The sequence below is a fragment of the Leptosomus discolor genome, chromosome 8 (assembly GCF_034619465.1).
Source record: "Leptosomus discolor isolate bLepDis1 chromosome 8, bLepDis1.hap2, whole genome shotgun sequence".
NCBI classification, from domain to species: domain Eukaryota; kingdom Metazoa; phylum Chordata; class Aves; order Leptosomiformes; family Leptosomidae; genus Leptosomus; species Leptosomus discolor.
Genome location: NC_141398.1, coordinates 35,695,890 through 35,721,344, shown reverse-complemented (window position 1 = coordinate 35,721,344; position 25,455 = coordinate 35,695,890). Strand labels below are relative to the sequence as shown.

The following is a 25,455-nucleotide window of genomic DNA, read 5'->3' as shown; positions in this document are numbered from 1 at the left end:
TTTATGATAAGGAATGTCTGGTATGTGAGTGTCACTCCAGCACACCCCTGCAGTGCTCTTGTGACTATTGAGTCCCAAATTGAGACTAAGGGCCCTCGTAAGCAGGAAGCTGGCTCAGGAGCACTGTCTGGAGCATGGCTAATGGTTATGCATCTGCTGAGCATAGCTCTGTGCCTTACCACAGGTAGGAAAAGCGAGTCTGCAGTTTACAGCCGTTCGCTCTTGTGCTCGCGTTCTCCTTGAACTTGAGTAGCACCATGCTTTTAACTGGCCTGAAAGGAAGCGTAAACAGCCACATTCCCCCTCAGTCTTCATTTTGCTAGACTAAACAAACAGAACTTTTGTAGTCTGCTCTTCTTTGATAGGATTCACTACTCCCCAGTCCTCCCGGTAACCCTTTTGTGGATCTGTTCCAGTTTGAACTCCTCTCCTCTAAGTGCTGTACTGAGTCTTCTAGGTGGAGTCTCAGCAATGCTTTTTAAAACATCATCTGTACCTCCTCCTTCACTGTTGGAACTAACTCCAGTGCTAACAGCCCCAGCTATGTATGCTCTCGTCATGATAGCACTTGGTTGTGAATCCAGGCTGAACACCCCCAGCCCTGCTCTCCCCAGGATAAAACAATTTAAGAAGTATTTGAGTCAGGGGTGGAGTGTTTCCAGAGGTGAAAAAGGGATGGCATACAGATAACGGACATCAATAGCAATGAAAATGTAAATAAACCCATCAGCATTTAATTTCTTTCTCAGAGAGCTAAGAAATGTGAGCTACACAACACACAACTAGCTGTCAGAGGAGGCCAGAGCTGTTGCCCGTGTCCAAGGTGAGGATCACAGGGACGTTAAATTCCCTCTCAGAAACCAAATCCCTCCTGAGATGATAGAAAGGTTCACTTTGGATTCAGTAAGACTTCCAGAACATAGGGAAATGCGTCTGAGCAATATAAAGAATTATTCTTGCTACTTTTTTCCCCTTCTTTGCATCCCATCAGTTTCCTGGCTATAGCTGCATTAGGCTGCTTCTAAGCTCATTTATTTCTATTAATAGGACTTTTCATCTGTAGGTAGCAATGACCATTAAAGACCTCACAGTAATTTGAAACTGTTTCTTCCAGCTAAGTGATAGGAGATGGGGAACAGAGCTTCCTGCCCGCTGTTCTTCAGTGCGTGGACTGAAGGCATTACCCTCTGCAGAACGGGCACGTTGTTAAACGTTGTTCAGATTGAGCAGCTCCTCTCACAGAGTCTCATCCACTGTGCTGAATGTGGGACTGAAGTTTCTAGAAGACTATTGCACTATTGTACCAGAGGCAGGGAGAAAACCTTGTGCCTGATCAGTGAAATTGCATTTGGTATTTCGCCCTGCCACAGCTTGATGGAGACAGGACTGTGCCTGCCTTGGGGACATTCACTGCAGTTGTTCAGCTCTGATCCCAGCGCAGGATCTACTCTCAGGCACCCAGGGTGGGTGTGGAGGCAGAGGTGGGCTCCTAGCAGAGGTGAGGACCCCATCCAGGTCGTTCAAAACATATGTAAATTAGCCCATAAGAACTGATTTCGTGTATTCGCCACTGAAAGAGCCTGTAAGCCAACCCTGTTCTGAGCTGAGGTAGGAACGTGCTATGCAGGAATCTAACTACAGAGCTGCCAGCCACCTCACGTAGCTCTGAGGCAGGATAATGCTTAGGTGCGCGTATCTTGCATTTATTCCTAACACTGCAAATTGAAACTACTTCTTTTCTTTCTCTCAAAAGCACATTTGTCACCACAGCCCCTTTCTGGGCCCAGAGTGGTGCCATAAATATGCTGGACACAGAGGACAATTTTCATGCCTCCAGCGCAGCTTTAGAGATGGTCAGAACAGATCTCTGATAAGGCAGAGGTGGCAAACATCCAGCCTGACTGATGTCCAGCTTGAATTTGGAGCCAAAAGGAAAAGCACCCCGAATAGTGCCTCAGCTGGGTCACTGGGTAACATCCTGCTCTCATGTGCTCTGCTGTAAATTCAACGTGCCTGCCCAGGGGGTTCCTTGCGAAGCCCAGTGAAGTGTGTGAGACAGAAATCCCGTTCCCATGTACAACTATGGGCAGGCACTTGCTTCCCTAAGTGCTCTCTAAATTTTATTTAATGAAAAGCACAAGGTTGTGTGCCTAACAGGCACTCATTTGTGTCCTGTTGCAAATATAAGGTCATACTTTATCCCACTCTTCCAATACGAAATATTTCTCCCTTCTAGAATGTCCAGGCCTCCTTCCTATGTGCTAAACGCTATTTAACCCCCCCTCAATTATTATCCATTCTTCTTTTTCACCAATGTCAGTGGAATATTTATCAATTCTTTTGTTAGAGCTATGATTTCTTCCTATGCTGTTTCCTAACATAAGTGTAATACATTAGATTATTAACCTTAAACATGTATGTTTGTTTCATTGTACAGGATTTGTTAATTTTCCCGCTTTCTCTCAGACTGGATGATGATATCAAGTGCTTGGGTTGAAAATAAAGTTTTCTCAGTTAATTTTAATTTTAAAAATTGCTCAGTAAAAATTTGGAAACCCAAAGAAAACTTTAATTTTGGTCATTCTTATGAAATAGGTGCCTTGGTTTAAATTTGGTAGTCAAAACCTTCATTGTAAGCACCTTTTGGATTGCTGGTGCTGTAAAATCAGTTTGTCTTTCTGTTGACGCTTTTGACAACAAAAGAAAAACAGCTTTGCTTCCCATGCCCTCGCTGCTGCCATCTCCTCCTCTCCTCCAGTGACATGGGATGAACTTAGATGTACCAGTCACAGCATGCACCAGTCAGGCCCAGCAAGGTATGCACTGGGGACGCTGCTGACAAGATGGATGTTCTTGGCAGGCACCGTGACATTTCTCCCTGCCCTTTGCTGAAGAAATGAGGTCAGCAGAACACTCTGCCCCAAAGGCAGGGCTTCAGGCATCAACTCTGAGTGCACAAGCGTCACTCCCCTGTTTCTATGTCATGAAGTGGAGCAATTGATCCTCCTGCTCAGGATACGTGGGAAGACACAGGCATGCCTTCATGTCAAATCACATTGTCTGTGTTATGCCTTGGGAAGATGAGGAGCAGTTGGAACAGAGTAAAGCAAGGATATTTTCTTTATGCTTTTTGCTGGACTGTGGTGGACAAAGGTATGGAAATGCTGAAAGGGAAGAAACAAAAATGAAACAGAGGGAAAGCAAGAGATGACAAAGATCCTGGCCCTGGTAGAGCTGCAAAATTCCTGTTGAATTCAGTGGTGCAGAACCAGAACAAAATAGGGAGTGGAGGAAAGCAGAGACAGAAGGAAAGCAGGGAAGGATGGCTTCAGGTGACTTTGTGCCCATGTTTCTGTCCCTGTTCCCCTCCGCCACCATCAGTCGCCACTTTCTCCAGCTCTCATCTTTTCCCATTGCTGAAGCAGTAAGCTATCATTTCGCATCTGCTACCTCCCATCCATCCAGCAGCACATCTGTGATAGCCAGCAGATAATCCTGATGGGTGAACCACCCATCAAGTATCCCTTGCCACTTCCCACAGGGCTTGTAAACTGATCAAGCTAACAAACACTGCCAGGTGAGAGACATTCCTCCATAGATGCTACTGGTAGCAGAGGCAGAGCTGTAAAGGGTTCCTTATGGTAGCTGTGTTCAGTGGGGAGATATGATGCCAGAAGAGAAACATCTCATTGGCCTGAACCGCCCTCACTCCCCGCAGTCCTTCACAGGCTGCTCTTTGGGCTGCCTAATGATCTCATGAGGCCCCTATAACATAACTCTCTTCCTATTCTGCTGTAATGCCAGAGGTTTAGAGGAGACCAGAAATATATCCTGCTACAAGCAGGCTGCCTAATAGGTGGGGTCAGGTCGGGGTACAGCTGTTGCCAAAAGCCCTTCCTTAAGAGGGCAGAAAAACTCAGTGGAACCAGCACCTCGTTCTTAGCAGATGTTTTTCAGGACATGTTGATGTGAATGAAAGAGCAAAAATCCTTTTCCCAATTACCTAACACTAGAAAAAAACCCCAGGATTTCACAAGAAGAGAACAGCTACAGTCTGTATTAGAACAAACTAGGTCTCCTCCCCCTTTTCAAACACTTTTGCATGGCTGGCTCTCTGTAGCTGAAAATGGTGGAATATAATTCACAAGCTTATTCCAGAGATCAGTGAAAATTTCTTCCCAAGACTCTTCCCATGGCCAAAATCATAGTCAATCTCATAAAGACTCCCTGTAGTTTCTCTTCAGCTAATACCATTTTTTTTTAAATTTAATCTTGCGATGATGTAGTTTTTCCACCAAGAGGTGGAAAATCAAGACGGAAGGGAATATTTTCCCTTCTGCCTGTTGGCTGTCTTCTCTTTCCCAATAGTGTCCAAGTTTCACTGAGCAACTCCCTTTCTGAAAAGCTATTTCAGACTTCACGCCTTATCTTGAGCCAGCACTTAGTTTGATCTGGGTCCTTACAGTCGACAGTCATAAGTAAGATGTCTCATTTCAACATCGCTCCTTTTCTTTACTTGTCGAGCCACATGCTCATGATGCATTTCATAACGAACTTCATTCCTTATGCCTGTTTCCACAGGCAAGAAATCCACGTGCACCTGCTTCTGCTAGTGACGTTCCTCAGATGCCTGGCTCTATTTGGTAACATTTCTCCGTGCTAAGTGCGTCCCATCTCCTTTCAGCATTCCTGCAAGCAGTGGCCTTTCATTTGGGGCAGCCAGGCCTCCTCCGGAGACGTTCCTCTCAGTCACTTTGCAGGGCTCTCCTGGCTGGTGTGCTGGCAGCTGGTGGGGTCGATGTTCTAAGCTCTATCCGTTGTTTTCACCTCTGTTTGAAAGGTCTGCTCCTTCTCAGTGCAGCTATTGATTCATCATTTGTTGTTTAGCCCATTCTCCCCATAGTGGTTTAGCCCTGGTGTAGACAGAATAATCCCACTTGGGTTTCAGCCTACATTTCCATAAAGAAAATGTTACAGACATCGCTATTTTGCACTAGGATTCCTGCCAGTTAGCTGCATCCATGATAAGGATTGATTCTTTGGAAGATACTTTACTGAAGCTAAGGAAACACTTAAGGGGAAAAAATAAAGTTTTAACAGGATGCTTCAAAAAGGTGGCTATCCTGACACTGTAAGTCTACTGCAGATGTAACTAAAAATCTTTCTTGGTTTGTCCACGAGAAGCTCAGCCATCCTTAGACCTCGTTGTGGCTGGGGTAGTGCACTCATGTTTGTAATGCTTTCCCTTGACGTTGAACGCGCTGCTAGTAGACGGGCACAACCCTGTTCTATGGCGTTTGGGCAGGCACTTGTCAACGGTGGCCCGCCGCTGCCTGGAAGAGCTGTACAGCACGAGCAGCCTCAGAGCATCGCAGGCAGCCCTGCTCCAAGGGGTGAAGTGCAGGCTGGGGCCAGGGCAGGGCCCCTCGCTCCGTCACTTCGAGGTGCAGCACCGCTTCCAGGCCTCCCCAACACACGTGTTTCACCCAGGTCACCCGTGCTAGTGCCAGGCAGGTCACGATTTTCTAACCAAGCATTGTGCATCTTTTGTCACAAAAAATCCCCTCGCGCCATGACGTTTAATTCGGGGCTGTCTGTGGCCTTTTCTTTGTGGCTTTTTCTTGCCACAAGGAAACTTGGTGTCCAGTCGGGCAAGCTGGTGGCTTTTACACCTGCACAAACCCGGGGGGTGACTCTCGGGGAGGGTCTGAGGACACAGCCCCGGGCACGGCACAGCCCCTCAGCTGCCGCCGCCAGCTCCAGGGGCGGGCAGGCAGTGCCAGGGCACTTCCTCTGTACGCATGCGCGGCAGAGCACGCCAGCGCCACCTTCCCGCCCTTTTCGGCACTGCAAGGAGCGGCCCGTAGTGCATGCTCGTTCGGCGGAAGAGGCCGCCCGAGGAGAGAGGGAGGATCGCACCCGAAGGCGCTCGGGTGTTTTCGTTCCTTTCCGGCGCCGCGGTCTTTCCCCGCCCCCTCGGCGCTTGCCTCGGCGCCGCAATCCCCGCGGCGCGGCGGGAGGAGGCGGAAGATGGCCGTCGGGATTGGCGGGGAGGCGGCGGCAGGCGCGGCGGCGGCAGCAGCGGTTATGCAAACGAGGCCTTCGGAAGCCAGCGCCAGTGCCGGTGCGGACCGCGGCTGAGCAGGGAGGTGGCTGGGGCTGCGCCACCACCGCCCTCCCCGGCGCCGGACCCTCCTCCTCTCCCTCCCTCCCTCGCCGTCTCTCGCCTTCCCCGCCTGCCCCGGCCCCCCGCCCTCACCCCAGCCCGGCATGGACGTTGGCGCTCCGCCGTGTCGCTGTGCGCGGCGCTGCGAGGCCGCGAGCCGCCGCTGCCGTTGAGCGGGGCCGCCCGCCGCTCCCGGGAGGGGGGGAAGATGTCGGACACCAAGGTGAAAGTTGCCGTCAGGGTCCGGCCGATGAACAGGAGAGGTAACCGGCGGGCGGCGCCGGGGAAGGGGGCAGCGGGGTCTTGGGGGGGCGGTGTGGGGAGGGGGCGGTGTCCCCCGGCGTCTCCCACGGGATGGCGGGAGGATAAAGCCCCTCACGCCCACCACCCGCGGCCGGGCTGTCTGGCACAGGCACGCCTGCGGGGCTGCCCCCGCCGAGGGGGAGCCGGCGGGGGGCGAGCGGCCCCGGCGTGCGGGAAGAACGGCGGGGGGATGTGCCCTGGGTTCAGCCCCCCGCCGTGTCGCCTTGCAGAGCTGGACCTGAATACCAAGTGCATCGTGGAGATGGAAGGGAACCAGACTGTCCTTCACCCTCCGCCTTCCAACACCAAGCAGGGAGAAAGGTAATAAACGCCAGTCGCTGTGCCCCAAATAAAAACTCTCTGCCTCACCTGGCAGAGGCTTTCCCTGGCTTTGTGAGGGGAGTGAGGGGGCCCTGAACGTCTTGCTTGGTGCCTCTCGGGGGCTACGGTGGCGGGGAGCGGGCAGGGGGAAGGGAGTGAGGGCGAGCGCCAGCCAGGGGTGGCTGCCTTGGGCTTGCAGCCCTGAGAAGAACGGACCAGACCTTCCTCGCCCGGTTTCCTGAGCGGAGTCGGGGGTGCGCAGGTTGGGATGTGGAGATCCTCCCGGGTTTAAAAGCTGATTCTATTAACTGCTCAAAAAAAAAGGCTGTTGGTTAGGTAAGGACTTAAACTGACCATGTGTGCTGTTTTCAGAAATTCCCTTGAGTGCAGGCTGCTAATAACTTGGTGTAAACTGTGGGGGAATAAGAAGCGGAATCTGAATTTTATGCTAGTGATGGGGTTTTTTTAAGTTTGTTTACTAGACTTTAACGCGTTTACATTTGAAAAGGCTGTAATTGCTAGATCCTTTATTGTTTCACTGTTGTTCTGTGAAGTAGCCTATGAGAATATGCTAAAATAATTTTGAAATGTGGCATTTAGTTGTGATGCCCCAGTAAAGAATACCTTTGGAAATAATCCAAAATACCAATGCACTAGACTGTAAAAATAGATCAGAACAGGAAAAGATTTCTTTCCTTTGAGGGAGTGTGGGGAAAGACAGGGAGCTGCAAGGGAAATAGTTATGTTGTATGCCTATCTGTCCAGTTACCTGTTGACTGCTCAGCTTAAGTTGATCTGTTAAATGTATTTAATGCTAAGGAACGTGAAATCATTTGCGTGGTTATAGAGATATTAATCTGAACACGTTTCTACTACTCAAGGTTTTATTAAGAACATTTTTGATCAAGTTCATAGTAGTTGTGAATAAATTGTAGTGTGAGAATATGTTTTTTTTTTCAAAGGCGATATGTCACACTTTTATAGTTTTCCAGCAGAAAAGGTTGAGACTTTTATTTTTACATGTCCAGGATGTGAAGGTGCTTCTCATCTGAATCCACGTACTGGAATATTGCTGTAATTGCACCAGTTTAGCTTAAATCCAACTTGCTTTGTCTTCAGATCATTGTTGTGGCTAGTGGGTCTTGAAAGATCAGTGCTTGTTCCCTACCCCTTTCACAGATCTTTGTGTGATCTTCTGCAAGTCGTGCTGCCTCTGTGGGTCTTAGCATCCCATCTGTAAAATAGAAATCTTGTTTTTCTTGAGACTGTTTTAGAAGGTATGGAGGGTTTTTCCTGCTTTTTATTAAAGTGCATGTATGGCCTTCATCACAACCCTGCCATAATCAGAATAACATTAACTCTTTAAAGAGAGTGGATTTAACAGATGTAAAACATGCAGTACAAATAGAGTTTACAAAGCCAGAAGAGAATTAAGATTTAAAAATCACTTTTTCAATAGGCTAGAGAGCCTAAGGGCCAGGTGGTTGTAAAGAGCCTGTAACGTGTGAGTGTTGCTTGCTGTGCACATTGGCCTACAGGTATTCAGTGAGACTGTGCAGTGACTCTCTGCCTTTTGAGAGCTTGTGTGGCTTGTGTTTATCTGGGTTTAATACCTGTAGTATCTATGAATTCTCTTACTTGGTTGGAATTGGCTTCTGGTTCTGCGCCAAGAGCCTTACGGGTGAGCTGTGACGCTTGTGTGTGACCTCTCCGTCGGCAGCTGTGTTGGCAAGCGCTGTCTGGCCTGCTTGCAGCCCAGTGTGAGGCTGAGTCTGGCTGGCTATTACGTGTGTAACTCGTGTGTTTGAAACAACCGATGGATGTGTTACTTGAAACCACAGTCAGAAGCACTGGTGCAAACATAGTTTGGGTCCCTTCTTAATGGCGGATGTTGTATGTGACCTGTTGAGATGCCTGACGGATGTGTGAAGACCCTTACATTTTATTCAGTGCTAAACTGTTGATTTCTGGTTTTTATTCAAGATAAATAGCTTAATTTCTCACAATGAAAAATGAATTCTGTTCTTCTCTGTGTACCTACCGTAAAGTGTCTGTATAAACTGGCTCTGAATTGCTGAGTAGTTGCTACTTGTACTTGGATTGATGCCTTGGCAGGGTTAGAGATGTCAAATGGATTTTTGGTTTTCTTTGTGTGGCTTGTTTTTATATAGCTCAACTGGATTTTTCTTTCAGAGCAACTATGCCATTGCAAAGTGATTTCACTTGTTAGGGTGATTAATTGGTCTTTCTCTGCTGTATGCGTTATTTTAATATTCTGTTTAGTTTTACCTTTTAGTTTTCTCTTTTTATATTTTATCTTTTTATATGGAAATTTCCCTTTCCTAGCTGAATGGAAGTACAAGTTTGTATTGCACTTTGGAATAAGTAGCCTTCTAAAGCAAACTTGGTTTCCAGGGCTGCTTTTCTTAATTCAGCTGAAGCCAAGAGACTATAGGGTGGGAAGCAGAGTTGAAGACCGTGCTCTTTATTCGCTTTCTTCTCTTGGTTACAATTTTAAAGGTCCTGACAGAATTTTCTAAAGTAAAATTAGCTAGCTCTTTAATAACTATAACATCATAAAATCTGCTCTTGGAAGAATATCCAAGGTTAGGAAAATCAAATTTTACTCACTTTGACTATTCTGTAAGGGGTTCTTGAATTAAATCTAAGTTCGTGTGTGTGCTGTTTATCAGTTTCTAGGTTTTATTAAGGATAGTTCTAAACGATTTTAGATGGGCAAGTAATGCTAGTTTTACAAGTGGTGAAAATGCCTAAAATCCCAGACAGTGCTATCATTTGTCCAACTTCCACTATTGCATAGGGGTAAAGCAAGACGTTATAACCATAAATTAGAACAGGGTTCTGACTGCATCTTCTAACTGCTAGACCACACAGCATCTGCACCTTAACAAACACAGCTACAAATCAGTAATTGTTACTAAATACAAGTGTTCTGTCTTTTCATAAGCAGCAGGGCTGGTGTTCCCCACAGACACAGGGCTTCTGGTGTTATAAACTAACGAAGGAGGAAAAACAGAACGTAGTAAAACTGAACAGTGAGTCTGAAAGGCACAGGAAAATCTTCATCGACTCAAATAATAGGAGGCAGAGTTCAGAAAGGAACAGTTTTCATTGGCTGGTATTGCGTTATGATCTCTGGTGCTGGCCAAGTTTTTTTAAGTTGGTTGTTGGACTTTTAACCCTTGTTTTACTATTGTTAGTAGCAGTAGTTTCCTTTATGTCTGCCTAAGTGTGTGTCGTTTAGTTACCTCTCCTATCTCTCATCCATTGTCTCCCCCAAACCACTATAGATTTCCCTTTCTTCCTCAGACAAACATCTTTCTGGGAACCCTCTGATTTTCTTCAGTCTTCCCTGGGAATCTGAATTTACTTTCTCAAACTACACTCTTCCTGAAAAAAATGCTTCTAACTTACAGTCTTTTAGAAAGGGGTATTATGTTTCAAAGGCAATTGTATCCTGCAGTCTTGCTATAGAAGTTTGTATTTGGTTGTTGGCAATAAGGTACAGTATTAAAATGTAACTGTGAGATAATTGGAGTATGGAGTTACAGTCTTTCAGAATATTTGAGTGATTTTTTTTTTTTTTTTGCAATGGAAATTTCACACCCCTCTCTAAGTCTCTGAAAATTTTGACTTGACGTTATGTATGTTATTTTTTAGTAAGACAGATCAGGTTTTGCCAGGTTCCTCCTCTGCTTTTGGTTGTTAAAATATGATTTCCTCCAACCTTTCCTTTCAGCTACACTTCGTAAAGCATAGGATCTGAAAAGTTCTATTTTAGTTCCCTGACAACAGTTCTTTATGACGTAATTTTTCCTTTAGTAAGCAAGATTTGTCTTGACAGAAATAAACAAGGAGCTATGGAGCCAGTAGAACTGAAATACTATTTCAACTGCAGTTTTGACTGAAACAAAAATTCGCCGATTGGGCAATTTATTCTATTAGAGCACTGTAGCCTTGTGCAAACTTTGCCTTATTAAAAATCTCGGGGCAGAAAATTAGAAAGGAATCATAGTGTAGAGCTGAACTTAGCACATAGTCCTTCATGTGGTGGTTGTGGCACTTTATTGATGTGTTGCATTGAATAGCATGAGAGATGAGAGAAGGGCGCTGTTGGAGGGAGAGGGTACGTGTTTCTGGTAATGGTCGCTTTTTCAAACTGAAACTTGTGGGAGCTGAAATGGGACAGCTGCTAATTATTTCCATATCTGAAGGAATGATCAATGAGCACGTGTCTTTGCATATAGTTCAAATTGTCACTTGTCTGAGGTAGATCATAAAGTAATAGCAGGCAGCAACTTCTATCTTTGCAGGAAATTGTAAAAGTAATCTGACTTTGACCTCTTCTGTTAACTTTCCTGTTAGACATTAATGTTCAGGATGTGAGCTGTTAGCTTTGAACCTTTGCAGAAGAGTTGTAGTTGAATTATGAAATGCGTGGCTGGAAAATGGCATTTTGGGCTATTTTTGCATTGCTTTAGTTCATTCATGCCTTGGATGGAACACTAGACGCAGTTCCTTGAAATCGCTGTTCTTAAATTCCATGTAATTTGAAACAAAATGAGACACAAACTTGTGATCCAGAATACTGTGTGGCATGGCTCTTGGTGCTTCCTGAGGTGGCCTGCGCTGTGAGTAAATGCACCGTCCATTAATTTACCATGTTTATAAGATCCAGACAGCAGTTAGGACCTTGTGCTTTGGCCTTTAAATGGCATTGCTAGAGGAAACTACCATTGGAGGCTGTTGGGCTTGTGAGTGAGCAGCTAGTTGTACTTAGCTGGCAGCATTTCAAAACAAAAATAGATAAAATGTTTGAAGAGAACATGGTATGACCATGTTTAGGCAATCAGTGCTTTGTAGCCATTCTCTGCTTTTGGACCATTGAGTATTATGTTAAAATATTTCAGAATAGAACACAGTAAGATGAGGTTCAGCTTTGAACCTATCCCAGTTTTTCTAGTTTATGAAGTTAGGAAACCCTGCGTTGTGGAACATGAAAAGGTCTGTTGAAAACATTAGTAGGCCTTCAGGCACACTTAGCTTCTGGGTTCAGAAGGGGCAGGTACACGTGTGCTTGCTTATTACTGCAGCCAGAGATGTTTTTTGAGATCTGGGTTACTAGTCAGTACACCTTGAATATGTTGTTATTGAAATAAATTATTAATTTAAGAAGTGTACAGCTCTTAAATTGTGGGGGTTTTGCCCCTTTTCTTTGGGGAGATCAGGACTAAAGGAAAAGTTTTATTTTCAGCTCCTTTGTGCCATTAGTATAAATAGTAGAGACAGCTTTCTTGTTTTGAAAACAAGGTTATCTTTGCTCTGTTGTGCATCTAGTAAGTTTATTAAATGTGCATGTGGTAAGATTTCAGACTTCTAATTAGATTCACTGTAACTTTAATAGTTTAAAAATTTAAAGTTAAATGATACTTGTGAACGTACTGTAGTGACCCAGGTGTGGCCTCAAATACTTCAGGAAGCACTTAACAAGTCCCCATTCTGCAGAGCCTGGGCTCAGAGGGAAGCAGTGCACACCAGCAGCCCTTCCCTCCAGGTCTGGGTACTGTGCAGAGCTGGGCTGTGAATCATGGTACGAAGTTTTGGGGACAAAGCGAAATCTCTTCTTGGTCTCAAGCCTGCAGTGCAGCATGCACAGGCAGGCAGCTGTTGTTCAGGGAGTCAACACGGTCGTACTTCTAGTAATAAGATTAGAGCTAAATCTTTAAATTGACGAATGTGCATGTTGCTGTTGTGTTCAAGACGATATCAGATTTGAACTCCTTCGTTCTTCCACACTTGGCTGCAGACTGAGGAGCAGTAGTGGTAGCTGCCTCTGGCTGTATCGCTGGTGTCTCTTGCATGGACAGACTGTCCTTAATAGTGGGAAAGTGGTACAGTGCCTTTGCTTATTTGGCCCGCCCTAGGCATGTTGTGAATCTATTAATGGAAACAATTACTGCCTACTATAGCGAAATGCCAGCTGCTGCAGCAATGCTGTGCAGATGCTGTTGCTTAACTGAATAACTTCTCCCATTGCTCAGTTCTTTGTGTCTTGTGAGGATGTCTGTTGCTGACGGCAGCGTGGAGAAAGGCTTTTTAAGAAGTGTGAAAGTATTGGCTGGAGACAGTGAATTTTACCTCTTCAGTAAGTGCAGCCTGCAAAGAATAGGGCCCCTCTGTGCAATGATGTGCACCACAGGACTCATCTATCAAGTTAACTTGTGACTGAAAGCACCAAGTTAAACAGTCATGCTGTTGCCTGGGAGTAATGTTGCTGTGTGTCGGTTTACAAGAGGCAGGAGAAGGGATACAAGCTTGTCCAGTCAGTACCTGACTTTGTATGTAGGCATGAAATTGGTCACCAGAAGTTTGAGATCTGCTGGAGCTTGAGTTGGTCGTGTATGTCTTTATGATCCTTCTGTGGCATGTGATGGGTGAACACTGGGGGCTGAGGGAGGAGCTCGGGAAGTTAACAACAAGCAGATTGAAAATTCACTGTATGAAGGTCAGTCAGAAAAATGCATTGCTGACAGAAGTTGAAAATCAATTAACTAGGCTTAAGATATCCGTGTTGGTGAAGAGTAGGAGTTACACAAGCTGTTTTCAGTGCCAAGGGAGGGCATCCCTTTGTGTCATTTCTTATTTTGGAGGGGAAAGGGAATCAATGGCTTTCTGATGCTGTTGTGCTTGGTTAGTGTTAATTAACCTTATTTTCAATAGGTGCCTTTTAATCTAAAAACAGTTTAGAAAACCAACCCTCAGTCATCAAAACATCTAATGAAATTCATAACCATATCCCAAACTGATGCATTCCCTAGTCATCAGCCGCAACCTTTATTTGGCATTTTGTTATATCCTAAATAGAGACTTCCTCAAGAACGTACACGCTTACCAAATACACCTGCATCTTCCTCGGGTAATGTGAAGTTAGCGGCATATAAGGTGTGACTTGTTCACTAGGAGGTAATTGGAATGTTCTGTCTCATTTCACATAGATCACAATAGGGAAATCTGTATGGTAACAGCCCCCAGTGAAGTCCCCAATGATTTGTCATCCTATAGCAGCTTATTTTCCATTTAAGTGTTATAACTCAGGACAAAGATTTATACTACAATTACTCTTTTGACAGATTAAGCCATGAATACATTTGGGTGCTTCTTAATGGTACAGTACTTATTGTGAGGTGTATCAATCGGTGCAGCAGTAGAAAGGTGTGTGAAACATTGCTGTGTGCTTGTCAGTGCACAGTAACGAGCATGATTAATGATGGTGGTGAAGGTGAGGAGAAAGAAGCTCATTGTGCCCTAGCAACAGGGTACGTACTTATGGTCTGTTTCCTGCTAGCCCCCACCAAGCCTCTGCTGCTGCCTCTTTGTGTTTAGAAACAGCAGAGATAGTACGCTAGCACTGGCCTATTTTGAGATTTGTGGCATCACTGTATCTTCTTTTTGCAGTGTATGTATATTCCAAGAATTTTAAGCATTTCATAAACATGAATCAAAGCAGCTGCTGTGGCTGGAATGGCATGCTTGTCTCTGCATGTGTTTATGAAGATACTGTTCAGTATGTTTAAAAAACTACCAGGATGCATTGTGAACTGTAAACTTTATAGAAAGTAATTTGATGCTTTGTTTTAAGAACATGTTACTGAAAACTTCAGTATTTTTTTCTGAAAACTTTTTGTATTGGAGAATATTTTAGACTTGCAAATAAAATGGAAAAAATGTACATGTTATCCTATTTATTGAGCTTACATTTTCTTAGCTTATTCCACAGTCTGTCTTTGAACATGAATGTCAATCCCAAATAAGTAATGTACAAAAGCCTTCAGGCAAGATTAAATTTTCTTCTAGTGTAAGGCTTCAAAATTCTGAATCTGTCTGAGCTACTGGAATAATTTTTCTAGCATTAAATAAAAGTATGTGGAGCTGTCTGTTTTGCTTGATATTTCTTATATGATGACAAGGAACAGCAGGTCCTAGAGAAGAAACTGCAATACTTGATACTTCTTCCCACGTGGTTTCCACTTTTTGTCTGACTTCACGATTGAAATCTTGTGCAGTGTAGCTGAGAAGGCCTTTCACAAACATGATTCAGAGTTGAAGGAAGAAGGATTGGGTGAGGTGGAAGGGGAAGTTTATCTGCAAAACGAATGGATTTGTACCGTGACTGGCACTGGCTGCAATGTAATTTTTAATATTTCAGAGTTCTTATTTTTGTTGAGTATTTACTTCAAATTCAATTTTACTTTGCGATTCAAAAGCCAAGGCTTGTTTTACAGTAGCTGAGCTTTTGCTAAAGGTAAGTCAACAGAGCATTCCAGTGGGGGCACAGAGCTGGCGGAAGTTTTCGACTGGCAAAGCTGCGTTATGGCCCTGAATGAGCAGCATCCTGGTCTGCTTTGGAAAGTGTCTCTGTCAGCATCTGTCAGTGTGAGGTTTTTATGTATGCAGTGTGATGTAAGTCTGCAGTGCTCCAGACTTGTTTTGGCTTGGTAGTGCCACCTCCCTGAATGATGCAAGTCCTAAGCGTTTTGATGGGGTTTTTTGGTATTTTTTTTTTTTCCTTCCTGTCACACCATGTTTTCATTCCCTGTTTTGAGATCTTTCTAAATTTCCTTTAAACTTCAAATGTCTTTTATCTAATGAAGTCAGGCTGAAATAGAAATTGTCCGTTTGGTAAAATAAAGGAATGTTCCTGTATTCACTGTATGCAGCTGAAGCATTAATACATTACTTAGATGTCCTCCGAATGCTCAGCGAGAAGTACTTGAGTTTGAGAATATTTTTTAGAGACAACTTTGCAGTCAGGTAAGGAAGTAAGAGCAGAAAGCATTTGCAGTCTTCCTGCGCTTTGCTGTTGTACTGTATTGGGATAAAAAGATGGTTCTGAAGGTTTTGTTAGAAATGTATCATGGTACGTCATCCCACCACTCAGGCTTTTCTGTTTTGGAGCTTCTTACTGTGACCTGAAACAATCTGTCTAGACAAAAATCTGGTATTTTTCCATAGTGCCAGTTACATTTAAAAAGAAGAAAGTTTTGAATAGTTCCCCTTCTTCTTCTGTTGTAAATCTAATCCTTGTACCTGCATTCTTGATTGGAGTGCCCTTGAGAAATGCTGCTTCAGTGTCTGCAGAGAAAGTGACACACAAGGAGAGGCAAAAGATGGCTCATTAATGGATTTGCTGCTGACATGGAAGAATATAGGAGAAGGATATTGGGGGACCAGGACTGTAAGGATAATGAAGGTAAAAGAGAGCTACAGAAATGGATGCCCAAAAACATGATGAAAATCCTCCAAGTATGTACTGGAGGAAAACAAACCAACAAAACCCAACAGCATCCAATAAGCTTTTTTCCATCCTCTTGAAAGTGTGTGTGAAAGTGGCATTCTCTGGGCTGGAGCTACAGTCTTCATGTGTGTTCTGGTTGAGACTCAAGTTGAAAACAAAAAGGAAGATCAGTTCTTGTCGACAGACCCTTGAACACGGGACAGCTTGCCATGTAGTTTCCTTGTCAAGAGCTTCCAAGCCCTTAGTATGTTTATCGTTTGAGGTGTTTGTAACACTGTAGATAAGTTCATCTCATGTTCCTAATTTTCATTGCATAGTTGTGACTTGTATTTTAACAGTGAATTTTTACTGTTCATTACATTAAACATCATGATTGAGAATCTGTTTAAACTGCCTGTGAAATAATCTAATTGGAAACACTTGTGTGTCCATCAAAAGGATGATGAAAGTGTGTTTGAAAATGCAGCATTTAAGTGTTCTCCTAAGGTCTCTTTCAATGGAGCAGTATCTTGAATTTTTTTTAACAAGTTCAGTAGGTGTTCTGTCCCCTTCAGCATCCAAGTTCCAGGGTTGGATTCCCCCATGCTGTCAGAAGTGCTGTGTACTGGAGGAGGGGGATGTCTGACTTTACTGTGGTGAGTGTTAGAAGTTGGCTCTTGCCAGTTCTGTTTTCAAGTGCTCAGCAGGGCTTAGTGGATGAGTACTGAACCTAGACAGACTAATCTCTCCTCTCTTTAATTGCTTTGGGGCAGGCTGCATCCTCTCAAGTAGTTTCTGAAGTTTCAGTTTTGCAGATGTGTATGTGGCAATGGGAAACTTTTTGCAGAAGCGCTGATGGTGTGCAAGCTTTGTGCCATTCATGTAATCTAGCCTTACCGCCATCTATGCTCACACATAGAAGCTTTGCATATGCTTCAAGAAATATGGTGTACATTTATTTGAAATTTCAGAAAGGCATCTTGCAACTTTGTGCTAGTTTAAACCCAGAAATGCAGAGCCAAAGTGTTGGGTAGGCTGAATGCCTTTAGTGTTTTGCAATGCTCATGTGTTTCCTGAGTTACGGTTCTTCTGGTGCGTGGTCTGACCCTTACTATTGGTTGCTGATTGAGAATTTCTTACCTGAATGAGGAAGAAATTAATGATTCGTGTGCAAAATAGATCAAAGAGACTTTGAAAATACCCTTGCACTTGCATGACCAACGTGTAAAAGTTTTACAAAAATTTCTCCAAGCCAATTTCATCTTAATCTGCCATCCTTTGTCAAGAAGGGTGTTGGAGGATGACTTCTAGAGGATCTCACAGTTTAAATGCTTATGTTTTTCTCAAGGTATCTGTGTCTTCGTCATGGTTCAGAAAGACAGAGGCAAGTGAGTCACATGAGTGACCTCTTGCCTGCTTGCCTTTGCTGTGATTAAAAAGGGAAAGTAAATGCTAGGTCTTTGTGGACTTTGAAATGAGATATTATAAAATGGAATTGCAGAACTGAATTTTGAGGGAGGAAGTTTTCATCAGCAGTGTATATAAAGGAAAGAAAATAGAAATATTAATAGTGACATATAGGAAAAGAAAAGCTGAATTAGCTTGTTTTCTTATTTTTGAGAAACATTTAGTTCAGATGCAGTGCAGGAAGAGCATGTGTTCACATAATGAAGCAAGGCTGATGGGGGTCTCCTAAAACTGAAGAGTGCAGGGACTGGCTTTACAGACTTAACTAATGGGCTTCACAGTGTTGATTCGGTGTTTGGGAGTGTCTGCAACATGCTCCTGAGTGTACACTGTTATCTGGGATTTTCTGTTGTCAAGAGTGTTTCAGCCTACGCTCATTGTAAGTAGTAGAGCTGACTGCAGATCACAACACAGGTGGCATTAAATGGAACCGTAAAGCTGCGTATGGACACTTTAAGTAGGTTTCAAAGTGCTTCATTGGATATTAGAAACAAAGTAGTTGAAATACTCTGCTGAAAAGTGGGGTAAAACTCCCAGTTTGATTTAGATACAGATATTGACCTTACTGATTTGAGCTGAATGTTAAATTTAAAGCATGGATGTTTGCAGTACCAGGAAAAGCATTTGTCAGGAGAGAATACATCTGTCTCGGAGAGACGTTCCACTGTGTAAATGCAGGACAGGATCACCTGTGCACGCTTCACATCCCAGTGCAGTAACCTGGGTCTCCCTTCTTAACTGCCTCTAAGGAGTTGCCCGCATGGGCCACAGGCTGTGCTGCAGTCTCTGGGTTGGCATGCAGGTGGCTGGGCCCGGTAGCCAAGGTCACCTTAGCAGTGTGCAGGCTCTTTAAACATACACAGCTAATCTTTGTATTAAACCTCGTCATTTCAGTGCAGGTGTATCCATAGGTAAAGTGTATGCCCTTCTCTGTTCTTCTCCAATTTAACTTTCTTCTTCCTCTGCCTTTCATCCTCCTGGCCTTCCACCTGTATTCTCCCATGGTCTTTAAAGATACTATTTAAAGTGTTATCTCCAGAAATGATGGTGTTTCAGAATAAAGCGGTTAAGTGCTGTTAGCAACTCCTGGCAGCACTCTGATGCTCATTCTAAATTGGAAGCTTTGATTATATTTAATTGTCTGCAGTTGGTGTGGTAGCATGTGTGTGGTGCTTGTTTCTCAGCTCCTTTGCTTTCTGTGCCTCACTCCTATAAGTAACTGACCTTGTAGTACTTGCTGACAGTGCTTGGGTTTTTTTCTCCTTTTAACGACTGCTTTGTATTTATGTTTGTGTGTGCTAGTTGCTAAATATCTCACTCCTGTTCTGAAACTTGCCAGGGCTGGCAGCTTGATTTTGTTGTAAGATGACCGTGTTTTCTAATTTGAAGTTTCATTGGGGTGTTTTTTCTGCTGCATGAAGACAAATCTTACAAGGGAATAGTTCTTTTTCTCACAATGCAGCTGTGCTTAGCATGCTGCTACTGAATGGGAACTAAGATGCTCAGCTAGAATTTCTGCAGGGCAATACAGACTCTCATGTTCTCCAACTCTGCCCTAACTTGGCGTGCTCGTTTGCTCACTGTATCCAGGCTGGGCCTGTGTGTTCATTTGGTACCTCATTAGGTGCTCTCCACTATGTGAAAGTGTCCGTGCACCTTCTCTGTCCTTAGACATCGGCTTGTCCCTTTGCCACTTTCTTGCTGCTTTGTACCTGAGCTAAGAAAAGCCTTTGTGGACTCAGTGTCTGCTTAGTGTCTGCTTTTTTGTCTGAACAGTAAACATCCAGCATGGATAAAATTCTCACAGGTAGTGGCAGTGAGAAGATACTTCAACCAACTTCTGCCTTTCAGTATAATACAGCAGTGTTCTGCTCTCTGTAAACAAATGTTCCTAAAATGGTTTGTGCATATAAACCTGGATTTGCGTTCTGAGATCACAAAAAAAAAACACATTTTGAGGGGATAATACTCTTGGCTGCAAGCCAAGGAAGGGAAGAAGTCTCAAGGAGGACTTAAATAAGAATGAACAATTTTTTGAGAAAGAAGGATTATTGTATCTTTCAAATATTTGAGCCTTTGGGCTGTTTGAGTAAAATTCCATTGAGAATGCTGCATATTGTTTGAACACTTTGTATTTTAAAAGTAAAAGTGTATCTGGAGACAAATTGTTTAAGGGAACAGCTATTTTCTGATAGTGGTACGCTGTGCAGGCTGCTAGTCAGAGTTCAGGATGCCTCCACTTGAGTATTTTGTAAAGATGCCTGTGTGATGATGTCTGCCATCAATAAATGTAAAAGTTGCATAGCGTAGAAAGTCAGTTTGGGAAGGTGGTTATGGTGACTGGCAATCTTTTACTAAATGTCTCAAGAATTTGGTAGCAAAGTTGCTTAGTTTGTCAACATAGCCTTTAAATTGTGGTAAGATCTGAAAAGATGATTTTTTAAATTGATTTTAATTAAAAGGTTAATTTTTATTAATAATTATAGCCCTCTGGAATTTTGGAGGCTAGATTGTTAATCTCCGTATTTTCTGCTGTCGGTTAATTGTGTCTGTATTGTCCATCACCGTGGCTCTTGGAGCTTAACACCTGCTGTTGTGTTGGAAAGGAGCAGATCTGTCAACCTTTTCCGTAGAGGTTTTGGGTATGAGGATAGTAGTTTTGCTACCAAAGTCAGCATGTTGCTGCAAATTCACTGGGTGAGTTCTGTGGAGAGAGAAGTTGTTGAGCTCGGGTAGACAGTTTTCAGAGCAAAAGTCTCTGTAAGCTCATCTGCTAGGTGCCTATTTCAAGCATGTTACTGTGCTTTTATGGAGAGCAAATACGTGGAATAAATTGGTGAGCAGAAGCTTGGTGAAGCATGTGAAAGGGGTTACAGAAGTAGTTGGACTGGGCATGTTTGTGTGAATGCTGAGGCTTTGAAATGGGGAAGGTTGAAAATTAAAATGAATTTTTAAAGCTTCTCTTAAAGTTACGTTGTAAACTGTCTTTGGTATCAAAGGCTTCAAAAACTTAAGTACTTCTCTTCAAAGTCATTAAGTTTATGGGTTGAAAGCCAAAAAGAAGAATCCAGAGGTTTTAGTAAGCAAATGTAACAGTAAATTAGACATCTCTGTAGGTTGTATATAAGTTCTGAATCAAAAGGTTATAAAAACCAGGATGCTTTTTTTTTTTTTTTTTTAATATTTGATGTAGTGTTTTTAGAGTAGAGACATCAGCTCCTATTTTCTGTCCGTTTTCTAGAATTGCCTTTTCTGAGCACTCTGTTTTCTGGTGAACTCAAAGGCAGGTGAAGAATTTTCAGTGCTGAGCATGTTCTTGCTGTCAGAAGGATATTTTTCATCATGTTCCCTGTTTCCTTGAACAAAGCTGTCTTTATCCAGTAAAGATACCATCAATTACAAGTAATTAATGGGGCAAATCAGATTATGATCTGTGGGTTTTCTTTTTGAAAGGTAAGAGTATTAAATGTCTATTGTAGTCTTAATAATCCTGCATGTTGCAGATCTGACCTGAAATTCTGTTTCTGGGGAAGAAAAATATGTTGTGGATGCTTTTTCATGTTGAACTTTAGAGTTCAGAATATCAAGATATGAAATGAGTTCTGGAATTCAGCAAAAAATGTGTTCAAAATTGTCCTAATTGTTCATTCATTACACACTGGAGTATCTTTCACATAACCTTGAAATATGAAACATGGCATTTTGAAGGGCTTAAAGTAATTTGTCAGAGTGACAGCAAAATGACGATCCTTTCATACTGCTGCTCCGAATGTATTGCAAGAGTATAAGGGAGAACATATCCCATCTAACTAATTCTTTTCCAGGAACCTGCAAAGGTAAAATACTGTATTGTCTGAAGAATAAATTCGGTTTGCAGATTGCTTCTGGAGACTTGTCTAGTAGGCATGCATCAGCTATCCTATAAGACTTTTTCCTGACTCTCTTCTTACTGCAGCATGTTAGCAGTAATAAGTATAAAATAACACCTTATTTGGGGGATAGGTAACAGCTAATTTTAATGGTACAGCTGTAGCTTTTTAATTCGCACATGACGAGAAGGAAGCCTGCTAAACTTAAAATCTAAAGCTGCCAGAAGGAGCAAGTAGCAAAAAAGTAAAAGAAAAACAATCAAACGCAACAACTCCATGTAAGTGATGTGAGCTGTCTTAACTGTCTGTGGGCTAGGCAAACTCTGCTACCTTGCAACTACTGTTTGCAGCTGCTGTGGCTCAGCTGGTTCTTGGTAGCTTCGTTATGTCTGATCTTATTCACAGTATTGAGATGGACAGAATTAATGGCTGTTTACAACTGTTACTATACAGCATATAATAAATTATACAGAGATAATATCTGTGAAGGAATTATTCTTTGAAGGCAGTTCGCGCGCTGAGCACTGGTGTTAAATATTTACATTTGTCTAAAAGGGAGCCTTCCTTGCAGAAAAGTGAGCAAAACTGTGGACAGGATGAACAGCTGACCTTGAACTCAAGAGTGTGATTAGGTAGTGCCTTGCACATCAGCTGAGGTGACATCAGATCTTGCTGCTCTTCAGCTGTTTAGTACTGTGCCCTGAGAGGTAATTTCAGTGTTAAGTAGTTCTCCTCTTGAAGAAGAGGTGCTTTGTAGCATGTAAATTAATTTTTTTTTCAACTGTGATACTTATAAAATGTTTTAATTAAATAATATTAAAAATAGGTATTTTATTTTTGCTAATGGTGAACAAGTAACTTCACAGCTATGTTATACCAGGAACAGAAGGTTTCTTAATGTATCAAAGGCTAATAGCTAAAAGCTCAAGTCCAGTGAAGGGGAGAAGTGCGCAGTTAACAGTTGGAAGAAACTGCTAAAGTACAGAAAGGGTGTAGCTGCTAACTTGAGGAAACAAGGTAGGTTTTTCCTTTTGCCTTTGACCATCTCGTGCTTCTCCTCTTTCTGGGTTGTATGGTGGGTGAGAATTCAGCCTCCTTTCTGGAATATAGAAGGCTTTGACCTGCTGCATTGGGCAAAGCTGGGGTGGTGGTTGCCATCCTCTGAGTGCCTGGTGTCACAGGAAATACCTTTTGTCTTCAAAGCCTGTACTAAGAACACCACCTCTAAATTTTTCTTTCTTTAATACTGTGTCTCAGGGTGCTGGTGGGGTGGGTATTGGCAAATCAGGAGTATAGTTTGAAAACTAAAAACCGAACAGGGTCATCTGAGTCACTATGGGATGTCATAGGTTTGAGAGCAGGTATGTAATAACAACGCATTTTGATAACCATCAAATACGAGATGGTTAATTAACCTTCCTTCATCGTCCGTGTCTAACAGTTAGGACCGCCTTCTCTTAACACTAGCTTTTTCATTGGTATTTGCCTGTGTATTTGGGCTCAACAGTTTACTGACAGACGAGAATCACAACTGACTTGGAAACAGGGAAACGGAATCCTCATGGAGGCAGAAGAAGGTTGATGGCTCTGAAACAAGTCCTGCTTTGGAGAGAAGCTGGAGAAGGACAAAAGATAGAAGAGCATTATGGATTATGAGTTGTGTCAGGAGGGTTTCTTCCAAAATGTGTAGATGAGGAAAAACAGTTGTTTAGTTTTGGGGGAGTGTGATAGTCAAGAGCTGGTGAAAGTTCACAAGAGAATTTCTACTGCATGTGTGCGTTTAATAAATAAGATAAATTACCAAAAAATTGCACATACCCAATTAGAATGTTCAAGTTGTGTTTCCTTGGTTTTGGTGCTTACTGATGCCTACAGTAACACTGCTGTGATTTCAGGGATAAGGGAGAATGGAAAGCCTGCTAAAATTGTGGTTAAATTTCATTTTTGGTATCTCCCAGGTCATAGTCCCAGAATTCTGCAGTTTGCAAGCAGGGAAACATAAAATTGCCCAGTGTGTGTTTAAGATGATGAATTGCTTGAGTGTTCTCCGGTAGTTTGTCTTGTGTCTGTTTAAAATATAAAAGGATATGTAAAATCTTATTCAATTAGGTATTGTTTGAGAGAGAGAGAAACTGTTTCCTGAACACTTGCTTCAGAGGTGCTTATTCTCTGACTGCGTCTTGAAGCGTTAGGGATGTTTCTGATTTTAGAAATTTATTTCAGTTTGTATACAAGAAATGACATATCGCCTTGATGTAGCAGCTTTTCATTTTTTTAAGTCATTTTAGCCCAGTTGGTAGATATATTGGAAAAAAAAATTGTAGTGGGTTTTGAGATTTGTTATTAAAAAGAGGTGCCAAGTAAATAGAGTTGTCTTTTTTTTTTTTAAATAGTGAAAATGTTCAGAGATGTTTAGTCGCTTCTCTGAGATAAGCAGAAACTTTGCTAAAAAAGGCTGCTGTTAATGAGCTTGACATTTATTATTGCCAGCTGAATAAGCAGCTCAAAGCAGCTAACAGAATTTTATATTAGTCTTATACCAGCTGGAGTCAGGGCAGATGGCAGTAATAGTTGTAATAGTTTCCATCGCTGGGCAAGGATAAATGGCTGCTGTGGTGCAAACATGGAGGAGCGTTAAACAGCACTCCCAAGTAACATAACTGCTAGTATTTATTAATACACATTGAGTATCTGTAAGACCAAGTCCTGAAGCAAACAGCGTTAAATTTCTGTGAACTTCGTTGTTATTATGACATCCTTGCTGTAAAGAAAAGCACCTTTTTAATAAATAATAAACTTACTTCAAGAAGAGAGAGAAGTGTTTGTGAAGAGACAAGGTATGATGTGTCAGATGGTGTCTATGTGCAGTTACTGTAAATTAGAATCATCAGTGTCTTGGATTTGGAGGAAAAGATGAAGACTGAATTGTTGGGAAACGTTTTCTTTTTCCTCAGCTAGTGGCAGAGGTTGCAAATAGAATGGTCAGTGTTTAGCACTGGAAGAAAAAAATCCTTTGCTACAAGTTGAAGCCTAGATGAGGTGATTCAGTTGGAATTGGGTCAGAAGGCACTGGTTTCTATTGGGAAGGGAAAGCTGCTGTAAATCCCTTATGACAGTTTTCTGAGATTATGGAAGTAATTTGCAGTAATGAAGAATAGATGGCTTTTAAAAGCTCTCCAGGAATTGGTTTGTGCAAAAAAAAAAAAAAACCAAAACCCAACATGATAGTAACTTGTCTGTTTTGGCTTTCCCTGAATGCAAAAAAATTTGAGATGTATTCTCTGAAGAAATGCATCTGCTTGCGTGTTTGTTTCTTTTGAAGTTAATTCCATTTCTTGCCCCCCCCCCCCCCCCCCCCCGCGAGAAAGTAAAAGGCCTTTTTAGTCATGCTTTGTGCTCAGGGGGTTTGTGTTCTGTATTTTGTATCTGCCCTATTTAGCACCTTAGTACTTTTGTTCACCATTGGTTTAGATCTACAGATAATACCATCAATTCAAATAACTTGGCATGCTTGGTGGTGAGACAGCTGTACAGAAAAGATTCTTTTCTGTTATCTGTGAAAAGTAAGTAATGAAGTGAATGGTAAAGAGAGACAAAAGTGGCTGCATAGGAACAGTAGTAACTCATTAAAAAAAAACCCCTCTGAATTTAAGTGTTTTTCTATTATGGCATGGAGGAGAAGAAGCCAGTAAATAACTGCTTAGACTGTGGAGCTCTTTACAGGATGTGGGTAAAGGAAACAGTTGAGCAAGACTTGGAGAGTAAAGTTGGGCTTCTTCACTGTTCCGTGCCAAAGAGTCACTGAGCCTTCCCTTGCCATAGAGCAGCATTCGAAGCTCTAGCACCTCACCCAACCCTACAGGTACAATGACATGAGCATTTGGTATGGCTTTGAGTTAGTCGTTCACCTAAGGTTTGGGTGCCATTGTGGAAGAATATTTCTAAGGTTGAGGTGTTTCAGCATTCTTAGCAATTCTCACACTGTTAATCTAGTGCTGCTGTTGGCAGTGGAAGAAGAGCGAAGGCAGGCGGGG

General features: G+C 42.7%; 1 protein-coding gene across 2 annotated transcripts in view; it reads left to right on the top strand.

Moving 5' to 3' along the window:
- The first annotated feature begins 6,374 nt into the window (after positions 1-6,374).
- KIF13A (kinesin family member 13A) overlaps positions 6,375-25,455 on the top strand; it is a 111,834-nt gene continuing 92,753 nt past the window's right edge. For both annotated transcript variants that reach the window (XM_086469523.1, XM_086469522.1), the window contains exons 1-2: positions 6,375-6,429; positions 6,700-6,790. In XM_086469523.1, the coding sequence (XP_086325649.1) occupies positions 6,375-6,429; positions 6,700-6,790 (146 nt within the window). The remainder of the gene's footprint in view (positions 6,430-6,699; positions 6,791-25,455) is intronic.